The sequence below is a fragment of the Oncorhynchus keta genome, chromosome 33 (genome assembly GCF_023373465.1).
Source record: "Oncorhynchus keta strain PuntledgeMale-10-30-2019 chromosome 33, Oket_V2, whole genome shotgun sequence".
NCBI lineage: Eukaryota > Metazoa > Chordata > Actinopteri > Salmoniformes > Salmonidae > Oncorhynchus > Oncorhynchus keta.
In genome coordinates, this window is record NC_068453.1 from 1,976,597 (window position 1) to 1,997,450 (window position 20,854).

The 20,854-nt window shown below is 46.0% G+C and overlaps 2 protein-coding genes across 2 annotated transcripts in view; both read right to left on the reverse strand.

The window, feature by feature from the left end:
* LOC118365911 (segment polarity protein dishevelled homolog DVL-3-like) overlaps positions 1-523 on the reverse strand; it is a 50,829-nt gene extending 50,306 nt beyond the window's left edge. The window contains 1 exon segment of the mRNA XM_052491646.1: positions 19-523. Coding sequence (XP_052347606.1) covers positions 19-179 — 161 coding nt within the window. The 5' untranslated portion in view covers positions 180-523.
* A 15,750-nt stretch (positions 524-16,273) lies between these two features.
* LOC118366031 (60S ribosomal protein L35a) lies at positions 16,274-20,745 on the reverse strand. Its single transcript, XM_035748347.2, has 5 exons — positions 20,687-20,745; positions 20,132-20,171; positions 19,673-19,825; positions 17,305-17,449; positions 16,274-16,339 (listed from the first exon to the last, which is right to left on the reverse strand). The coding sequence occupies exons 2-5, from the start codon at positions 20,140-20,142 to the stop codon at positions 16,316-16,318; spliced, it is 333 nt and encodes a 110-aa protein (XP_035604240.1). The 5' UTR covers positions 20,143-20,171; positions 20,687-20,745; the 3' UTR covers positions 16,274-16,315.
* Positions 20,746-20,854: the final 109 nt, after the last annotated feature.

Sequence of the window (20,854 nt, forward strand, 5' to 3'; positions counted from 1 at the left end):
TTTGCACAATGGTCTTACCCGAAATCATCGTCCATAGATTTAAAGAAAAATGTATAGTTGGGTTTATTGAGGGCATTTTTGAAGTCGGCAAGAGTAACCCTGTCGGCAGCGATGGGCAATTTGACCAGGTAGGGAGTTTCCTGGTCGTCCAGATGATAGATAATTTTGGTCTCCCCCATGGCGAACCGCTGGGGAGGGTAAATCCCGTTACATCCAGCCCGGTTTCCGCTTTCTCCCTCCCTGTCGCTGGATATTCCAGTGTCTCCTCTAGCCTGTTTTCCCGGCTGTTGTCAACTCTTCGCTCCACTTCGTGAGACGGACCCTGCACGACACCAAATGCGGACAGATGTGTCCAAATAAAACACGTAAAAACGTGGTATTACTTTTGTCCGTTGCAGTCTCATCACAAAATAACGTAATTGGGTTCATTTGCCCCTGTCATGAGCCTCGGATTGCGCTCCACATCGGCGGACACCGACACCCTGCTCATTGTAACATCTGTCCGCCGATGTGGGACAATAGCCCCTCCTATCGACATTCCAATGAAACTCCCTCTAGAGGACTGGGAATGAAATGAACAAGACATTTCATTTGAACTCTTGAAGATGTAGCAAAATACGGACAGATTTGTATCACGTAGACTATAAGGAAACACGGCTTAGCCTACAAGTAACGGCCATTCGTCTGTCTGTTGTTAGATCATATGCAATGTGTTTGGTGTAGATGCTTAGTTTAGGTTGGCATCCCTCTCATCATTATAGACAAGGGCCCTTGCCCGATAGCACGGAACATGCTTACGAGTGTTTTAAACACACCGTTCCAACAACAGCCGAGGATGTAACGTTCGTTTCCCAAAACACCACGGAGAGAGAGCCTTTGCTACGTGCGTCTTTGGAGCATGTGTCGATACTGAAAAGGATCGAACGAAATCCAGCGCTGCTCTCAGATAAATGTTCTATATTAAAATATTTCTATATAAAAAAAGATATATTTCACAATACTGACGACGGATCAGTTACTATAGAACAGTAGGGATGCGTGGGTATAATCACTGGGGAAGCCAAGCCCCCCCCAAAAAGCCATATTACATCAACCTATGTGCTGTGATAATTGCCTCGTTTGCTCTATAACCCTATGCCTTGTGACCGTGATATATACACTACATGCTCTTCGAACATCTCGTTCCAAAATCATAGGCATTAATATGTAACAAACAGTTACATGACCTACAGCATGGTCAAGCAAGTTAATGCTTCTGACATTTTCGGACCACTAAACAACTATTGATTTAGAACCAGAGAGTTACCGCAAGACGCAAAGAAAACAGGAGATGCCTCCACTAATTCCAGCACCATTTCAACTTCAACACCATCAACTCACCAATGCTTAGTCGAATACATTGACACCAAAAAGATAACAACAACTATTAAGTCCAATCAGCATAAGCTAAATATGATGTGGCTGTCCATGGTTCTGATTTCTGTGTGTGTGTGTCTCCCTATCCCAGTCTGCTGTCCCCACATGCTTCAAGATGTCCACCAGTCTTCCTGTACCCAAGAAGTCAAAGGTAACTGAACTTAATGACTATCACCCTGTAGCACTCACCTCTGTCATCATTAAGTGCTTTGAGAGACTAGTCAAGGATCATATCACCTCTATCACCTCCACCTTACCTGATACCCTAGACCCACTCCAATTTATTTACCGCCCCAATAGATCCACAATCGCCATCACGCTGCACACTACCCTGTCCTATCTGGAGAAGAGGAATACCTATGTAAGAATGCTGTTTATTAACTATAGCTCAGCATTCAACACCATAGTAATCTCCAAGCTCCTCATTAAGCTCGAGGCCCTGGGTCTGAACCCCGCCCTGTACAACTGGGTCCTGGACTCCCTTACGGGTCGCCCCCAGGTGGTGAAGGTAGGAATCATCACCTTCACTCCGCTGATCCTCAACACTGGGGCCCCACAAGGGTGCGCGCCCAGCCCCCTCCTGTACTCCCTGTTCACCCATGACTGCGTGGCCATGCACACCTCCAACTCAATCATCAAGATTGCAGACGACACAACCGTAGTAGGCTTGATAGTAGTAGTAGTAGGCTTGATTACCAAGGATGACGAGACAGCGTACAGGGAGGAGGTGAGGCCACTCGGAGTATGGTGTCTGGAAAACAACCTCTCACTCAACGTCAACAAAATAAAGGAGATGATCATGGACTTCAGGAAACAGCAGCGGGTGCACCCCCCTATCTACATCGACGGGACCACAGTGGAGAAGGTGGAAAGTTTCAAGTTCCTTGGCGTACACATCACTGACAAACTGAAATGGACCACACAGACAGTGTGGTGAAGAAGGTGCAACAGAGCCTCTTCAACCTCAGCAGGCTAAATAAATGTGTCTTGTCACCTAAAACCCTCAAACTTTTACAGAAGCACAATTGAAAGCATCCATTCGGAATGTATCACCACCTGGTACGGCAACTACACAGCCCGCAACTGCAGGGCTCTCCAGAGGGTGGTGCGGTCTGCATAACGCATACCGGGGGCCAATTACATGCCCTCCAGGACACCTACAGCACCCAATGTCACAGGAAGGCCAAAAAGATCATCAAGGATATCAACCACACAAACCACTGCCTGTTCACCCCGCTATCATCCAGAAGGCGAGGTCAGTACAGGTGCATCAAAGTTGGGACCGAGAGACTGAAAAACAGCTTCTATCTCAAGGCCATCAGACTGCTAAACAGCCATCACTAACATAATAGAGGCTGCTGCCTATAGTCAGACTAGAAATTACTGGCCACTTTAAGGAATGGAACACCAGTCACTGTAATAATGTTTACATATCTGGCATTACTCATCTCATATGTATATACTGTTTTCTATACTATTCTACTGTATCTTAGTCACTTAATAATGTTTACATATCTGGCATTACTCATCTCATGTGTATATATAGTATTCTATACTATTCTACTGTATCTTAGTCCGTTCCGCTCTGACAACGCCCCTCCATATGTATATAGTCTTAATTTATTCCTACGTGTATGTAACCAATAACATCTGCTAATCACGTGTATGTAACCAATAACATTTTACTTTATTTGTGTGTATGTAACCAATAACATCTTACTTTATGTAACCAATAACATCTAACTTTGGGTGTGTATGTAACCAATAACATCTTACTTTATTTGTGTGTATGTAACCAATAACATCTTACTTTATGTAACCAATAACATCTTACTTTATGTGTGTGTATGTAACCAATAACATTTTACTTTATGTGTGTGTATGTAACCAATAACATTTTACTTTATGTGTGTGTATGTAACCAATAACATTTTACTTTATGTGTGTGTATGTAACCAATAACATCTTACTTTAGGTGTGTGTATGTAACCAATAACATTTTACTTTATGTGTGTGTATGTAACCAATAACATCTTACTTTAGGTGTGTGTATGTAACCAATAACATTTTACTTTATGTGTGTGTATGTAACCAATAACATCTTACTTTATGTGTGTATATAACCAATAACATCTTACTTTATGTGTGTGTATGTAACCAATAACATCTAGGATCAGTAACACACACTAACCCACTACCTGTAGACCCCTCTGTCTAGGAGCAGTAACACACTAACCCACTCACTACCTGTAGACCCCCTCTGTATACGAGCAGTAACACACTAACCCACTACCTGTAGATCTCCTCTGTCTAGGAGCAGTACCCCACACTAACCCACTACCTGTAGACCCCCCCTCTGTCTAGGAGCAGTAACACACACTAACCCACTACCTGTAGACCCCCTCTGTCTAGGAGCAGTAACACACACTAACCCACTACCTGTAGACTCCTCTGTCTAGGAGCAGTAACACACACTAACCCACTACCTGTAGACCCCCTCTGTCTAGGAGCAGTAACACACACTAACCCACTACCTGTAGACCCCCTCTGACTAGGAGCAGTAACACACTAACCCACTACCTGTAGACCCCCTCTGTCTAGGAGCAGTAACACACACACTAACCCACTACCTGTAGACCCCCTCTGTCTAGGAGCAGTAACACACACACTAACCCACTACCTGTAGACCCCCTCTGTCTAGGAGAGTAACACACCCTAACCCACTACCTGTAGACCCCCTCTGTCTAGGAGCAGTAACACACACTAACCCACTACCTGTAGACCCCCTCTGTCTAGGAGCAGTAACACACACAAACCCAGTACCTGTAGACCCCCTCTGTCTAGGGGCAGTAAAACACTAACCTACTGTAGAAGAGGCTCCCAGAAAGACCACCCTACCCAGCCCCTGTAGAAGAGGCTCCCAGCCAGACCACCCTACCCAGCCCCTGTAGAAGAGGCTCCCAGAAAGACCACCCTACCCAGCCCCTGTAGAAGAAGCTCCCAGCCAGACCACCCAACCCAGCCCCTGTACAAGAGGCTCCCAGCCAGACCACCCAACCCAGCCCCTGTAGAAGAGGCTCCCAGCCAGACCACCCTACCCAGCCCCTGTAGAAGAGGCTCCCAGTCAGACCACCCTACCCAGCCCCTGTAGAAGAAGCTCCCAGCCAGACCACCCAACCCAGCCCCTGTAGAAGAGGCTCCCAGCCAGACCACCCTACCCAGCCCCTGTAGAAGAGGCTCCCAGAAAGACCACCCTACCCAGCCCCTGTAGAAGAAGCTCCCAGCCAGACCACCCAACCCAGCCCCTGTACAAGAGGCTCCCAGCCAGACCACCCAACCCAGCCCCTGTAGAAGAGGCTCCCAGCCAGACCACCCTACCCAGCCCCTGTAGAAGAGGCTCCCAGTCAGACCACCCTACCCAGCCCCTGTAGAAGAAGCTCCCAGCCAGACCACCCAACCCAGCCCCTGTACAAGAGGCTCCCAGCCAGACCACCCTACCCATTCCTTGTAGAAGAGGCTCCCAGTCAGACCACCCTACCCAGCCCCTGTAGAAGAAGCTCCCAGCCAGACCACCCTACCCAGCCCCTGTAGAAGAGGCTCCCAGCCAGACCACCCTACCCATTCCCTGTAGAAGAGGCTCCCAGAAAGACCACCCTACCCAGCCCCTGTAGAAGAGGCTCCCAGCCAGACCACCCTACCCATTCCCTGTAGAAGAGGCTCCCAGCCAGACCACCCTACCCAGCCCCTGTAGAAGAGGCTCCCAGTCAGACCACCCTACCCAGCCCCTGTAGAAGAAGCTCCCAGCCAGACCACCCAACCCAGCCCCTGTACAAGAGGCTCCCAGCCAGACCACCCTACCCATTCCTTGTAGAAGAGGCTCCCAGCCAGACCACCCTACCCAGCCCCTGTAGAAGAGGCTCCCAGAAAGACCACCCTACCCAGCCCCTGTAGAAGAGGCTCCCAGAAAGACCACCCTACCCAGCCCCTGTAGAAGAGGCTCCCAGCCAGACCACCCTACCCAGCCCCTGTAGAAGAAGCTCCCAGCCAGACCACCCAACCCAGCCCCTGTACAAGAGGCTCCCAGCCAGACCACCCTACCCATTCCCTGTACAAGAGGCTCCCAGAAAGACCACCCTACCCAGCCCCTGTAGAAGAGGCTCCCAGCCAGACCACCCTACCCAGCCCCTGTAGAAGAGGCTCCCAGAAAGACCACCCTACCCAGCCCCTGTAGAAGAGGCTCCCAGAAAGACCACCCTACCCAGCCCCTGTAGAAGAGGCTCCCAGCCAGACCACCCAACCCAGCCCCTGTAGAAGAGGCTCCCAGTCAGACCACCCTACCCAGCCCCTGTAGAAGAGGCTCCCAGCCAGACCACCCTACCCAGCCCCTGTAGAAGAGGCTCCCAGACAGACCACCCTACCCAGCCCCTGTAGAAGAGGCTCCCAGCCAGACCACCCTACCCAGCCCCTGTAGAAGAGGCTCCCAGAAAGACCACCCTACCCAGCCCCTGTAGAAGAGGCTCCCAGAAAGACCACCCTACCCAGCCCCTGTAGAAGAGGCTCCCAGCCAGACCACCCAACCCAGCCCCTGTAGAAGAGGCTCCCAGTCAGACCACCCTACCCAGCCCCTGTACAAGAGGCTCCCAGTCAGACCACCCTACCCAGCCCCTGTACAAGAGGCTCCCAGCCAGACCACCCTACCCAGCCCCTGTAGAAGAGGCTCCCAGAAAGACCACCCTACCCAGCCCCTGTAGAAGAGGCTCCCAGAAAGACCACCCTACCCAGCCCCTGTAGAAGAGGCTCCCAGAAAGACCACCCTACCCAGCCCCTGTAGAAGAGGCTCCCAGTCAGACCACCCAACCCATTCCCTGTAGAAGAGGCTCCCAGTCAGACCACCCTACCCAGACACAATGGATCCAAGATGACACCATTTGAATCGAAAAGAAACAGATTTGAGTTGGACTGGTAAAAACCCCAAAACAACCCATTCCATAACCCTCCTGTAGTATCCAGTTCATTTGTTTAGAATGAGTGGTCAGTAAGGCATGTTTCAGACCACATTGTAGCCCTTTACACTCGTACCCGTAAGTAAACGGGTTGAAAATGTCAGATTTGAGCACTGGTAAGCACCTAAATTGGAACACAGTGGCTGTACAGTAACATGCTATAAATTACATCAGAGCTCAGGCTCTGCGCTTCATAGCACTGTATCGGTTTTCACTCACAGCCGTCCTGAACTTGATTAGAAGTTGCGCTCATCCCTTCTGCCTATTGGGCAACTTTGTTGTCTGAAGGGAAATGCTGTAAAGTAAGAGGACTCGATGCATTTTGAAAGATGAGACGTTAATGATTATCATAAATACCACATTGATGTCATACAAGCAAGCCAAAACACCTGTGAGTCCAAATGTGCATTCAACATAAAACTCATATTTAGTGTCAACGTTTTTGATCCACAGTTAAATGACATGGTGTCATAGGCTCATTCTGTTCAAAAATTCACTGCAGAATACTCACCTGAATGCACTCACGCACCCAAACCTCTTTCTATGCAAAGCAAAATGACCATCTGTTTCTCTGAACTGTCTAGTGAAGCCTAACACTAATATCATATTTTAGAACTTAGCTGGCCATGTTGGCAATGGGACACGCTTTCAAATGATTCCCACCTGAACCAGATCGCCATTTATAATGGGCCATTTTTGGATTGAGTAAACAACAGTAATTGTGTGATGCAGGGTTGTGTTCCAAACAAAACAAATACAATTGTGCTTGCTCTAGTTCCTTAACGGCACAGCTAGGAAAACTAAAAAAAAGACTAGTTTAGTCATAAAAGTGCATTGAAATGACCTAGGAACTGCACACTTTGGAGAGGTGTGTATAGCCACTTGGAGACACCAGTTAGACCCTTCACTCAAACCCTTGTCCTTTTTTTGTCTTATGTTGCACCTACCCCACATTTACCGTGAAACTTCGTATCATGTTACTGAATGAATCCAGAGTTTTTTCAGATTTCGTTGTAAACAAATGCGATGAAAAGTACAGTAAATGTAAAATGCACATAAAATCAACAGTGTAATGCTTGGATTCAGTCTTGTGTCAGGTGAACGGTTGTGTCCTCAATTTAGGTCTAATCATTTTCCCATAATCTCCAAACGTTCCCCTTTCAATTGCTACCATGCTTATGCTTTTCATATTTCTTCTGTAAGAAACATTTAAATTTATCCCTGTCCACACAGGCCAATTCCCACGAGTGTAAAGGGTTAACATTGAGACATCCTAACACATGTAACACTCACCTGTAGGCCTCAGCCTTGATGGAGGGAAGGGGACAGAGGCAGGGGGAGAGAGCGCTACTGAAAGAAAGCCTCCACAGGGGAAGGATGAGATGACGTTACTTACCGGGCCACTGAAGCCGGCTAGCTGGGTGACCATGAGGCTGAGGATGGAGAGAAGCAGGCGCGTCCGACAGAAGGCCCAGACCACACCGCACGTGGACGCCTCGTCCCCTTTCACCCTGCGCTCCTCCTCCCATAGCCCGGCCAACCTGCGCACACACAGGCGATCAAACCACAGTCGACCAACAATCACTCACTCTATTCTCCCTCTACTAAGGGTCAAGACTGGAACTGTCGTGCCAGAGTCAGGCACCACATATGGGTACAAATCCCATCTCAGCCTTTTCTCTGTCTTCCTCTGAAACTGTCCCCCCTCTACATTTTGATTATCACAGTCCATAAAACAATAAAACACATTTTCTTAAGGGGGAAAAACTACAACTGTTGAGAACTCTGACCCAAACCTCTTGAGACCCAGACCAAGACCAAAGGGTAGAGACCAAGACCCGTTAAAATGTTGACAAATAAGACAGAGGCTGAGACCCAGGCCAAGCGGGTTCTTGGCATCATTCCATTACCTATCCTTGGAAGGTTGACCTTCTTGACCCCATATGTGCAGCAATCAGTACTGACCTGTGGCGGTTGACCTTGCAGCTTTCAAACTGGGACACGGCCCACACATCCTCCAGCTGCAGCTGGCCTTTGCGGTGGGCGTGAAGGGCCAACGGGGTCAGCCAGTTGAAGGTCATGAAGGAGAAGAGGCCCGCATTGTCCACCAGGTGCTTGTGCCTGTGGGGGGAGTGGGGTGGAGTTGTGGGGGACAGAAAGTTAGAGGAACTTCTACTCGTGTACAGCAAGAGGAGTCTCTCTCTCAAGAGTTCCTCCTTAGTTATTCCTTGCCACCATGTTGCCACTTGCTCTTTGGTGGTCTAGGCCAGGTTACTGTAAAATATATTATTCTAAAAAAGGGCCATACCAATAGAGGTGAGAGAGCACCTACAGTTAAAGTCGGAAGTTTACATACACCTTAGCCAAATACATTTAAACTCACTTTTTCACAATTCCTGACATTTAATACCAGTAAGAATTCCCTGTCTTAGGTCAGTTAGGATCACCACTTTATTTTAAGAATGTGAAATATCCGAATAATAGTAGAGAGAATGATTTATTTCAGATTTAATTTCTTTCATCACATTCCCGGGGGGTAAGAAGTTTACATACTCAATTAGTATTTGGTAGCATTGCCTTTAAATTGTTTAACTTGGGTCAAACGTTTCAGGTAGCCTTCCACAAGCTTCCCACAATAAGTTGGGTGAATTTTGGCCCATTCCTCCTGACAGAGCTGGTGTACCTGAGTCAGATTTGTAGGCCTCCTTGCTCGCACACTGTTACGTTCCCCAATTTCTGTGTTGTGGGTTTGTGTTTAGGTATGTGTATTTCAGGAAATGGCTTCCTGGTTTCCCCCAAGCAGCTGATTGGTCGGCCCCATGAACGATTGGAGCAGACCCCACCCTCTCGTCAGGGGATACAGCTGTCTGCAAGTACAAACTCCTTCTCCAGCTGGATAAAAGCCAGTGTTCCTTTTTTAGGGGAGAGAGCTTCTTGGTATGTCTTGTGTTGGTTGTTGCTCAGAGAGAGCTTCTTGGTATGTCTTGTGTTGGTTGTTGCTCAGAGAGAGCTTCTCGGTATGTCTTGTGTTGGTTGTTGCTCAGAGAGAGCTTCTTGGTATGTCTTGTGATTCGTTGTTGGTCTGTATGAAATTGTATTGTGTAGCTGGTCCTGCTGACGTTTGTGTACGCCATAGGACTGTGTTTTTGATAAGTGAAATTGTTCATTGATGAACCAGACTTGTGGAGGTCTACAATGTTTTTCTGAGGTCTTGATTTCTTATGATTTTCCCATGATGTCAAGCAAAGAGGCACTGAGTTTGAAGGTAGGTCTTGAAATACAGCCCCAGATACACCTCCAATAGGCTAATTGACATCATTTGAGCTTCTAAAGACATAACAATTTTCTGGAATTTTCCAAGCTGTCTATAGGCACAGTCAATTTAGTGTATGTAAACTTCTGACCCACTGGAATTGTGATAGTGAAAGAATCTATCTGTAAACAGTTGGAAAAATGACTTGTGCCATGCACAAAGTACATGTCCTAACTGACCAAAACTATAGCCAGCAGCATACCACCACTATAGCCAGCAGCATACCACCCTGCTGGCTTGCTTCTGAAGCTAAGCAGGGTTGGTCCTGGTCAGTCCCTGGATGGGAGAACAGATGCTGCTGGAAGTGGTGTTGGAGGGCCAGTAGGAGGCACTCTTTCCTCTGGTCTGAAAAATATCCCAATGCCCGAGGGCAGTGATTGGGGACACTGCCCTGTGTAGGATGCTGCCTTTCAGATGGGATGTTAAACGGGTGTCCTGACTCTGCAGTCATTAAAGATCCCATAGCACTTATCGTAGGAGTGTTAACCCTGGTGTCCTGGCTAAATTCCCAATCTGGCCCTCAAACCATCACGGTCACCTAATAATCCCCAGTTTTCAATTGGCTCATCCTCCTCTCCCCTGTAACTATTCCCCAGGTTGTTGCTGCAAATGAGAATGTGTTGTCAGTCAACTTACCTGATAAAATAGTTCGTTAACAAGGAATTTGTGGAGTGGTTGAAACACTTAGGTTGGAGTCATTAACTAGTTCATGTAAACTTCTGACTTCAACTGTATATCTAGGACTTAGTCTTTCCTGATCACTTGGCCTTGCAAGGAAGTACTCTAGGTCCTACCGATATGCACCTGTAACAGTGTCCGGTGGTGCTACTTGCTGGTGGAGCGGATAGGTTTGAGGACGCCGACGCTGTGTTGGTATTTGCTCCGCACTGTTTCTTCTTCCAGCTCTTTCATGTAGTGAGCACCACCGTCCAGGGACAATCTGCCCTTGCCGCCGTTTCCAGTGCATCCTGGGATTGATGGAGATGAATGAAGAGCAGATACATTTTAAACAAAGGCGTATTGGAAGCATTTATCTTGTGGCGGACGTTAGAGGTAGCCGTACCACCTACTCCAGCTCACACCGAGACTAGACCCTGGGACCTGGTCCTAGCAAACACACCCTCCTAAAATGTACTTAGCCAGCCACGACACCAAAAAGGATTCAAATTGGCAACAAGTGGCTACATCTCAGGTTCAGGAGTCTTTACAAATCCCCATCTGTTACACGTACACATTTTTGTAGTATCTGTCCCTACTAGTTTGATGACAGTACATCTGAGAAGTTCACTCGGACAATACTTGTTTCCAGTCATCAAGTATTAGGTAATCATCTGGCCGCCTCATTGGTCCGAGTGCCAGAGGGCAAAGAAAGCAGACCCTTGTAGTATATGTCCCAAATGGCACCCTATTCCCTACATAGTGCACTACTCTTTACCGTTGCCCTATGAGTCCTCGTCAAAAGTAGTACACTAGGTTCTAGTCTTGGTGTGAGCCGTTCTTTAAGAGCAACAGTCGCAGATCAAGCACGAGAGCCACGATGCATCCATAAACGCCTCCCTCCCATGACATCATTGACCTTTCTCCTTAACCAGGATCTTGAAAAGGCCACGACATGAAGATGCGTTCACGCTAAGCTGAATGCTACATCCTCCTCCGCTGCTTACATAATGAACGAGGTTGGTTAATGCAGAATTCTTTACCACTTAACCTACAAAACCTTTAGCTTTGAAAAATAGCATTCTATATATAATAAATTATACCATGGCATTGTTGAATACTCGTTTCTGATTGGCTTGAAGGGCAGTTTTTTTTTTTTTTTACCTGGATAACACCCGCCAGTCCAGCCCCCCTGCCTCATCCACCGCTGCCCCTGGACTCTGATCACTTGGCTACATAGCTGATGCGCGCTGGACTGTCCATTAATCACGGTACTCCATTCTGCTTGTCTGATTTCTGTCGGCCCCGTTGCCTAGTCAATGCCATTTTACCTGCTGTTGTTATGCTAGCTGATTAGCTGTTGTCTCACCCACTGTTTTAGCTAGCTTTCCCAATTCAACACCTGTGATTACTGTATGCCTCGCTGTATGTCTCTCTCAAATGTCAATATGCCTTGTATACTGTTGCTCAGGTTAGTTATCTTTGTTTTAGTTCACAGTGGAGCCCCTTAGTCCCACTCCTCATACCCGATACCTCCTTTGTCCCACCTCCCACATATGCGGTGACCTCACCCATTTTACAACCAGCATGTCCAGAGATAAAACCTCTCTCATCATCACCCAGTCCCTGGGCTTACCTCCGCCATACCCGCACCCCACCATACCCCTGTCTGCGCATTATGCCCTGAATATATTCTACCATGCCCAGAAACCTGCTCCTCTTATTCTCTGCCCCCAACGCTCTAGGCGACCAGTTTTGATAGCCTTTAGCCGCACCCTCATACTACTCCTCCTCTGTTCTGCGGGTGATGTGGAGGTAAACCCAGGCCCTGCATGTCCCCAGGAACCCTCATTTGTTGACTTCTGTGATCGAAAAAGCCTTGGTTTCATGCATGTCAACATCAGAAGCCTCCTCCCTAAGTTTGTTTTACTCACTGCTTTAGCACACTCTGCTAACCCTGATGTCCTTGCCGTGTCTGAATCCTGGCTCATGAAGGCCACCAAAAATTCAGAGATTTCCATACCCAACTATAACATCTTCCGTCAAGATAGATCTGCCAAAGGGGGAGGAGTTGCAGTCTACTGCAGAGATAGACCGCAAAGTAATGTCATACTTTCCAGGTCCATACCCAAACAGTTCGAACTACTAATTCTGAAAATTACTCTCTCCAGAAAAAAGTCTCTCACTGTTGCCGCCTGCTTACCGACCCCCCTCAGCTCCCAGCTGTGCCCTGGACACCATTTGTGAATTGATTGCCCCCATCAAGCTTCAGAGTTTCTGTTAGATGACCTAAACTGGGATATGCTTAACACCCCGGCAGTCCTACAATCTAAGCTAGATGCCCTCAATCCCACACAAATCATCAAGGAACCCACCAGGTACAACCCTAACTCTGTAAGCAAGGGCACCCTCATAGACGTCATCCTGACCAACTGGCCCTCCAAATATACCTCCGCTGTCTTCAACCAGGATCTCAGCGACCACTGCCTCATTGCCTGTATCCGCTACGGTGCCGCAGTCAAACGACCATCCCTCATCACTGTCAAACGTTCCCTAAAACACTCCTGTGAGCAGGTCTTTCTAATCGACCTGGCCCAGGTATCCTGGAAGGACATTGACCTCATCCCGTCAGTTGAGGATGCCTGGTCATTCTTTAAGAGTAACTTCCTCACCATTTTAGATAAGCATGCTCCGTTCAAAAAAATGCAGTACTAAGAACAGATACAGCCCTTGGTTCACTCCAGACCTGACTGCCCTCGACCAGCACAAAAACATCCTGTGGCGGACTGCAATAGCATCGAACAGTCCCCGCGACATGCAACTGTTCAGGGAAGTCAGGAACCAATACACGCAGTCAGTCAGGAAAGCTAAGGCCAGCTTCTTCAGGAAGAAGTTTGCATCCTGTAGTTCCAACTCCAAAAAGTTCTGGGACACTGAAGTCCATGGAGAACAAGAGCACCTCCTCCCAGCTGCCCACTGCACTGAGGCTAGGGAACACGGTCACCACCGACAAATCCGTGATTATCGAAAACTTCAACAAGCATTTCTCAACGGCTGGCCATGCCTTCCGCCTGGCCACTCCTACCTCGGCCAACAGCTCCGGCCCCCCCGCAGCTCCTCGCCCAAGCCTCTCCAGGTTCTCCTTTACCCAAATCCAGATAGCAGATGTTCTGAAAGAGCTGCAAAACCTGGACTCGTATAAATCAGCTGGGCTTGACAATCTGGACCCTGTATTTCTGAAACTATCCGCCGCCATTGTCACAACCCCTATTACCAGCCTGTTCAACTTCTCTTTCATATCGTCTGAGATCCCCAAGGATTGGAAAGCTGCTGCAGTCATCCCCCTCTTCAAAGGGGGAGACACCCTGGACCCAAACTGTTACAGACCTATATCCATTCTGCCCTGCCTATCTAAGGTCTTCGAAAGCCAAGTCAACAAACAGGTCACTGACCATCTCGAATCCCACCGTACCTTCTCCGCTATGCAATCTGGTTTCCGAGCCGGTCACGGGTGCACCTCAGCCACACTCAAGGTACTAAACGACATCGATAAAAGACAGTACTGTGCAGCCGTCTTCATCGACCTTGCCAAGGCTTTCGACTCTGTCAATCACCAGATTCCTATCGGCAGACTCAGTAGCCTCGGTTTTTCGGATGACTGCCTTGCCTGGTTCACCAATTACTTTGCAGACAGAGTTCAGTGTGTCAAATCGGAGGGCATGCTGTCCGGTCCTCTGGCAGTCTCTATGGGGGTGCCACAGGGTTCAATTCTCGGGCCGACTCTTTTCTCTGTATATATCAATGATGTTGCTCTTGCTGCGGGCAATTCCCTGATCCACCTCTACGCAGACGACACCATTCTATATACTTTCGGCCCGTTATTGGACACTGTGCTATCTAACCTCCAAACGAGCTTCAATGCCATACAACACTCCTTCCGTGGCCTCCAACTGCTCTTAAACGCTAGTAAAACCAAATGCATGCTTTTCAACCGATCGCTGCCTGCACCCGCATGCCCGACTAGCATCACCACACTGGATGGTTCCGACCTTGAATATGTGGACACCTATAAGTACCTAGGTGTCTGGCTAGACTGCACTCTCCTTCCAGACCCATATCAAACGTCTCCAATCGAAAATCAAATCAAGAGTCGGCTTTCTATTCCGCAACAAAGCCTCCTTCACTCACGCTGCCAAGCTTACCCTAGTAAAACTGACTATCCTACCGATCCTCGACTTCGGCTATGTCATCTACAAAATCGCTTCAAACATTCTACTCAGCAAACTGGATGCAGTTGATCACAGTGCCATCCGTTTTGTCACTAAAGCACCTTATACTACCCACCACTGCGACTTGTATGCTCTAGTCGGCTGGCCCTCGCTACATATTCGTCGCCAGACCCACTGGCTCCAGGTCATCTACAAGGCCAGGCTAGGTAAGCTCCGCCTTATCTCAGTTCACTGGTCACGATGGCAACAGCAGGTGTATCTCACCGATCATCCCTAAAGCCAACACCTCATTCGGCCGCCTTTCGTTCCAGTACTCTGCTGCCTGTGACTGGAACGAATTGCAAAAATCGCTGAAGTTGGAGACTTATCTCCCTCACCAACTTCAAACATCAGCTATCTGAGCAGCTAACCGATCGCTGCAGCTGTACATAATCTATTGGTAAATAGCCCACCCATTTTCACCTACCTCATCCCCAGTTTTTATTTATTTACTTTTCTGCTCTTTTGCACACCAATATCTCTACCTGTACATGATCATCTGATCATTTATCACTCCAGTGTTAATCTGCAATATTGTAATTATTTGCCTACCTCCTCATGCCTTTTGCACACATTGTATAGACTCCCCTTTTTTTTCGTACTGTGTTATTGACTTGTTAATTGTTTACTCCATGTGTAACTCTGTTGTCTGTTCACACTGCTATGCTTTATCTTGGCCAGGTCGCAGTTGCAAATGAGAACTTGTTCTCAACTAGCCTACCTGGTTAAATAAAAAAAGGCTAGAACGTAAAAGAACGTGGAAAAAGGAGTCTGAATACACAATAAAAAACAGGTAGAGTGCAATTGTTTAACATATAGCCTATTTGACTGAAACCTTAGTTTCAGACCAATACATTTTAAACCACATATTTAGATAGCATAAAATCAGACTAAGTAATCTCAAACGACTCACACCATTTATAAGCTTATTTTACAGACATTGCTCCGTATACTTACCTAGTTTGACGCATTAAGCCATTGATGCTCGCTGCCAGTCATCTCTTGGGTCACGTCCATGCATTCTAATTCCAGTGTTCACACACATGGAAATACACTTTTAGTTTGATTTGGACTTTACGCACTGGTTTTCTCCTCCTCACCCTTTGAACATGTCGCTGGAATTTTTTGCTAAGAACGCCATCATAAAGCTGGTCAGCGCATCTGGATTGCAGTAGTACATGCCAAGTCAATTGTAGGAGTGAAGATAAGTTGTACATTGCAATGTAGGCAGTGAAAAGTCATATTGAAACAATTAAGCACAGGGACCAATTGCAAACTAGAGGTTTGAGTTAGGCACCCCCATATGGACATCCATGTTTTGTAATAAAGAGTTCGTCAGGCTTAACATTTGAGGGTTTAAATTAACTGTGAAGCAGCAATCCCAAAGGTTAAGAAATTAGATCCTTTTACCTAACTGTACATAGGAATAATTTATTTGCAATATAAAATTATTTCCCTTGCTTAAAAACAAGGAGTTACACCATCACAATCCAGAAAGCACAATAGTATTATAACACTTCACTGGTCAAGAAAAGTTAAGACAAATATGGTCAATTCCTGAAAATAACATACTTTGATTCCCACCCTGCGACTGCCAAGAAAACACAAAACACTAATTGTGGAACTGAGTTGTTTAATGTATGTACACAAACAGTAAATTACACACGAGACGGGTACAGCATCTGAAAGACAAAAAGCAGTGAGGTGAGTTCATAGGCACCAAATCAATACAAACATACATTGAGTGGGGAATTGGCACTTCCAGATGTTTTTCCATATGCGCACTTGCCCAATATGTAGTGGTCATGAGGGGGACGTTTAGTACTAAAATAGAGCCTACAAGCCATAGAAAAGGTTTGATTTTTTAGCACCAACTTATAAAGAAAAACAAATCCTTTGTAGCTTCACCCCACAACCCAGATGAACAGCAACAATAAGTGGTGTAACACTGCCAGATAAATATTTAAGGAAACCGACATGCCTAAAGGTCGAAGCACTGCCCCAACATCTGAAAATGGTGGGTTTATTTTTCTCACAGCTTGCCTCATACACAACCAGTCACTGGAAATGGCTGAAAACCACTTCAAAAAGGTGGTAAGTGTTGAAATTAAGCATTTTGCTGTTCAAGTTATCCGTTAAGGATGTTGCATACAGCACAATTTCTTGGATTTTCCATCCAAAGATCAAACCACCGAACAAGAATGCCTTCTCCCCCTCACAAAATCAGTTTCAAGAGGTGATCACACAGAATTACATGGATGTTCCCTGAACTAACAAAAGTTCAAGTTACTCCTAATTCAGGCAACCTCCTTCCTAAAGTACCTCTGATATTAGACATTGCTGTACAAGCCCTACAAAAATCACACTTGAATCAACTAATCAAAAGTGTTTGGAGCTGCTGTGTAAGTTAATCAGGTGCGCTTGTGCAGGGATAAAACAATGTTCTATACAGTTGGGTTGCAGCAAATTCCTTTGAGCTGTATTTGCTTTGGCTCAAACCCTACACAGAGCAAAAAAGCAGTGCTTCACAAACCACCCATGGGGGACCACCACTAGACAGTGAAGGGCTAGAACAGACTGGACTGTCTGTATGTCCAGGAAGAAACTTATTGCTAATCAGAGAAGAGCAGCTGAAGGTACTACTCACCACTCTGATTCTGTGTCCCATGGCCTTTGCGGGGAGGTTACTGCTGAACTTGGCCCGCACCATTCCACTGTTGCCATGAGCGCGCATGACTTTGCCCCAGATTACCCGCGTCTTGTTGGGCTTGCCACCAGGCGTCACTGTGTTCCTGATAAGATTGAAGACAGTGAGCAGAATTAGACGCCTGTCACAGAACTAAATTAAAACAAGCACAAAGTTCCACCGAAAAAGTGGCTCTTCTATAAAAACAGCATAACATCAATTTGAAATTGGGCCAGACAAGGGAGAAGCATCTTAGAGTAAGGCATAAAAAACATTTTATAATACAATAATGGGAAGAATACGCTGTCCTACAAATCCCTAAAAGACTGCCACAGCACCAGACTATAGAGAAAACAGTAGCTTTGTGTTTACAGACGGGTGATGTCAACAACAAAAATGTGTATTGGTAAACACCTCACTTCCCTATACGGTGAACTGGCAACACTAGTCTAGGTTAAAACAATATAACCCACACTTTTAACATCCACTATCAAACAGGTCAGATGAGACTATAGATTACTACCCTAGCAGTGTTAAATCAAAATATATTTTATATTTGAGATTCTTTAAAGCCACCCTTTGCCTTGACAGCTTTGCACACTCTTGGCATTCTCTCATCCAGCTTCACGAGGTATACAGAAAATGGTCTTCCCCTAAGATAGTCAGAAGATCGTCTTTTAGCTAAGTCCACATTACAGCAAGAACAGCTCAAATAAGCAGAGAAACAGCAACCTATGAAGATCAGTCAATGTGGAAAATGAAGAACTTTGAAAGTTTCTTCAAGTGCAGTCGCAAAAGCCATCAAGCACTATGATGAAACTGGCTCTCATGAGGACCGCCACAGGAAAGGAAGACCCAGAGTTACCTCTGCTGCAGAGGATAAGTTCATTAGTTGCCAGCCTCAGAAATTGCGCCGCAAATAAATGCTTCACAGTTCAAGTAACAGACATCAACATCAACTGTTCAGAGGAGACGGCGCAAATTAGGCCTTAATGGTCAAATTTCTGGAAAGATGCCACACCTAAGGGCCCCAATAAGAAGAGACTTTCTTGGGCCAAGAAACACGAGCAATATACATTAGACAGGTGGAAATATGTCCTTTGGTTTGATGAGTCCAATTTGAGATTTTAGGTTCCAACCGCCGTGTCTTTGTAAGATGCAGAGTAGGTGAACGAATGATCTCCGCATGAGCGCATTGCGCTTAGTGGGACTATCATTTGTTTTTCAACAGAACAATGACCCAACACACCTCCAGGCTGTGTGAGGGCTATTTGACCATTTGACCAAGGAGGAACCCAGTGGTTACCACATGATTCCATGTGTTATTTCATAGTCTTGATGTATTCACCATTATTCGACAATGTAGAAAATAAAGATAAACCCTTGAATGAGTAGGTGTGTGCAGGGGTACTGGTTAGTCAAGGTAATTTGTACATGCGGATGGGGTGAATTCTGATACAGCCTGGAATCGAACCAGGGTCTGTAGTGACGCCTCTAGCAGAGATGCAGTGCCTTAGACCGATGCACCAGTTCTGAGCCCAACAGGGTATGCTGTCATTAGGAGGGAAAAAAAGCTCACTTAATTACCCAAAATAACTGCACCGAAGGGGACAGGACTTTTCACTGTGACAGAGGCAGTACCTCTATGTTGGTTGGAGAGAAGGATTCGGACATGTTTAGTGTTGTCGATGTCTGATGCTGTGAAACAGCTGATATTAGCAGGTCCTGTCATGATAACTTGGTTGGTACAGGCAAGCACATCAGCGGTGGAGATCGAATGATTGATCTCTCTCATGGAAATAATTTTCTGGTCACATTGATATGTAATTATAAATGGGGTGGTTTCAAGCCCTGAATGCTGATTGGCTAACAGCTATAGTATATCAGACCGTACACCTTGGGTATGACGAAACATTTATTTGTATTGCTCTAATGACATTGGTAACCAGTTTACAATAGAATTAAGGCGACATGGGGCTTTATGGTATGTGGCGAAGAGTCGTGCCTATTGGCCATAACCAACACCTCCTTTGGCTTTACTTCTTAAATAATAATCATAAGTATAATATATTATACTTGGTACATTTTGAGCGAGTAATTAAGTCAAATTTACAACTGTCATTAAAGAGGTAATGCTCTTCAAAACTAACTATTCCTTAATTGTTCTTGAGCCAAGTATGTTTGAAATGTGTAAGAAAACGAGCTCTTACATTTTAAGTAATCTACAGCAGAACTCTAGAATTGTATTGGGGTCTAATGGGTTAATATAAAATCCTGTGGTAAATACTTATTGTAAATTAGCCATGAGACAGAAGATGGGGAAACTTACTTCTTGGCCTTGTAGACATAAGCACAGCGCTTGCCCAGGTAGAAGTCAACTTCCTCCCTTGTGTAAACTCCCTCCACCTTGAGCAGGGCGGTGTGCTCACGCTGGTTCCTCAGGCCACGCTTGTACCCGGCAAAGATAGCCTTGCTCCACAGTCTGCGAAAATGAAAAGACTGCATAAACCAGAGCACTCAACCTGTGCATCATGCTGGTGCCAGAGTAATCCAGTCAGCAGTCAATCAACTGCATACCCTAAATACTCACCAGAATCAACCAATGCACAATAGTACTTCCTACTTTGTACAAACACATATCAAATTCAGTATTAACTACCTCCAAAAAATGACCATACTAAAGAAAGTTAAGCCTTGCAAATAGGTCTAGTAGCTAAAACGAAAGTTGTTAACCGTGGCAGAGGGCAACAACGCCAACTAAGTTAGCTGACTATCATTGGCTACTCACCTTCCTGGCATCTCGAGTCTTCTTCCAGGCACGGAAAAACCTGATGAGAAACAATTTCATACATTATGGTCTCGATATGAACGTGCCTGTAGGTTTGACTTGCCATGTGGTCTGGTGTATGAGTTAGATGACAACACTAACGTTTCTGGCTAACGTTAGCTAGATACACATACGTTCATGAATTCAGGACATTGACGAGATAGCCATGTAGATCCAATGAGGACGCTAAACTAGCCACTGTGGTAGGGTTTGTCCGTTTAGCCACTAACACACAAAATAAGGGAATACTGTTGTATCCTAGTTAGCATTTAGGCTAAATATAGATGCATTTTGGTGTATACATCTGAACGGCCTCAACCCTGCAGTCCGGCGCTTGTCAACTTTGTAAAACTATCCAAGTGATATTTGTCTCATCACAGACTCTCGGACTCAAAATATAGACTGTATGGCAACCTTAACTATATTTCTCTTTGAAACCATGTGTATTTATGCCAAATGTAGACTTAATAACATAGACATTTAGATTTTGTAAAAGTAGCCTTTTGTACTTCTCACCTTCGCTGTCTGAAAAATGGCGGAAAAGGAAGTTGGAATGGAATGCTGGGAAATTTACGTAGTCGGTTACGACAGAAACGCATAACCAAAACATTTATTTTTATTTAATTATTCAGTTGTCATTTTATTGCATTCTCGTACGTTTCACACAACATATTAATCTAAGTA

What these genes read in the sequence shown, in the direction of transcription:
- LOC118366031 (XM_035748347.2), bottom strand. An exon ending in TATGTCTACAAGGCCAAGAA is followed by an intron (nt 17,450 to 19,672) that starts GTAAGTTTCCCC and finishes CAATCTTATCAG; the next exon opens with GAACACAGTGACGCCTGGTG. An exon ending in TGGGACACAGAATCAGAGTG is followed by an intron (nt 16,340 to 17,304) that starts GTGAGTAGTACC and finishes TTTGTCTTTCAG; the next exon opens with ATGCTGTACCCGTCTCGTGT.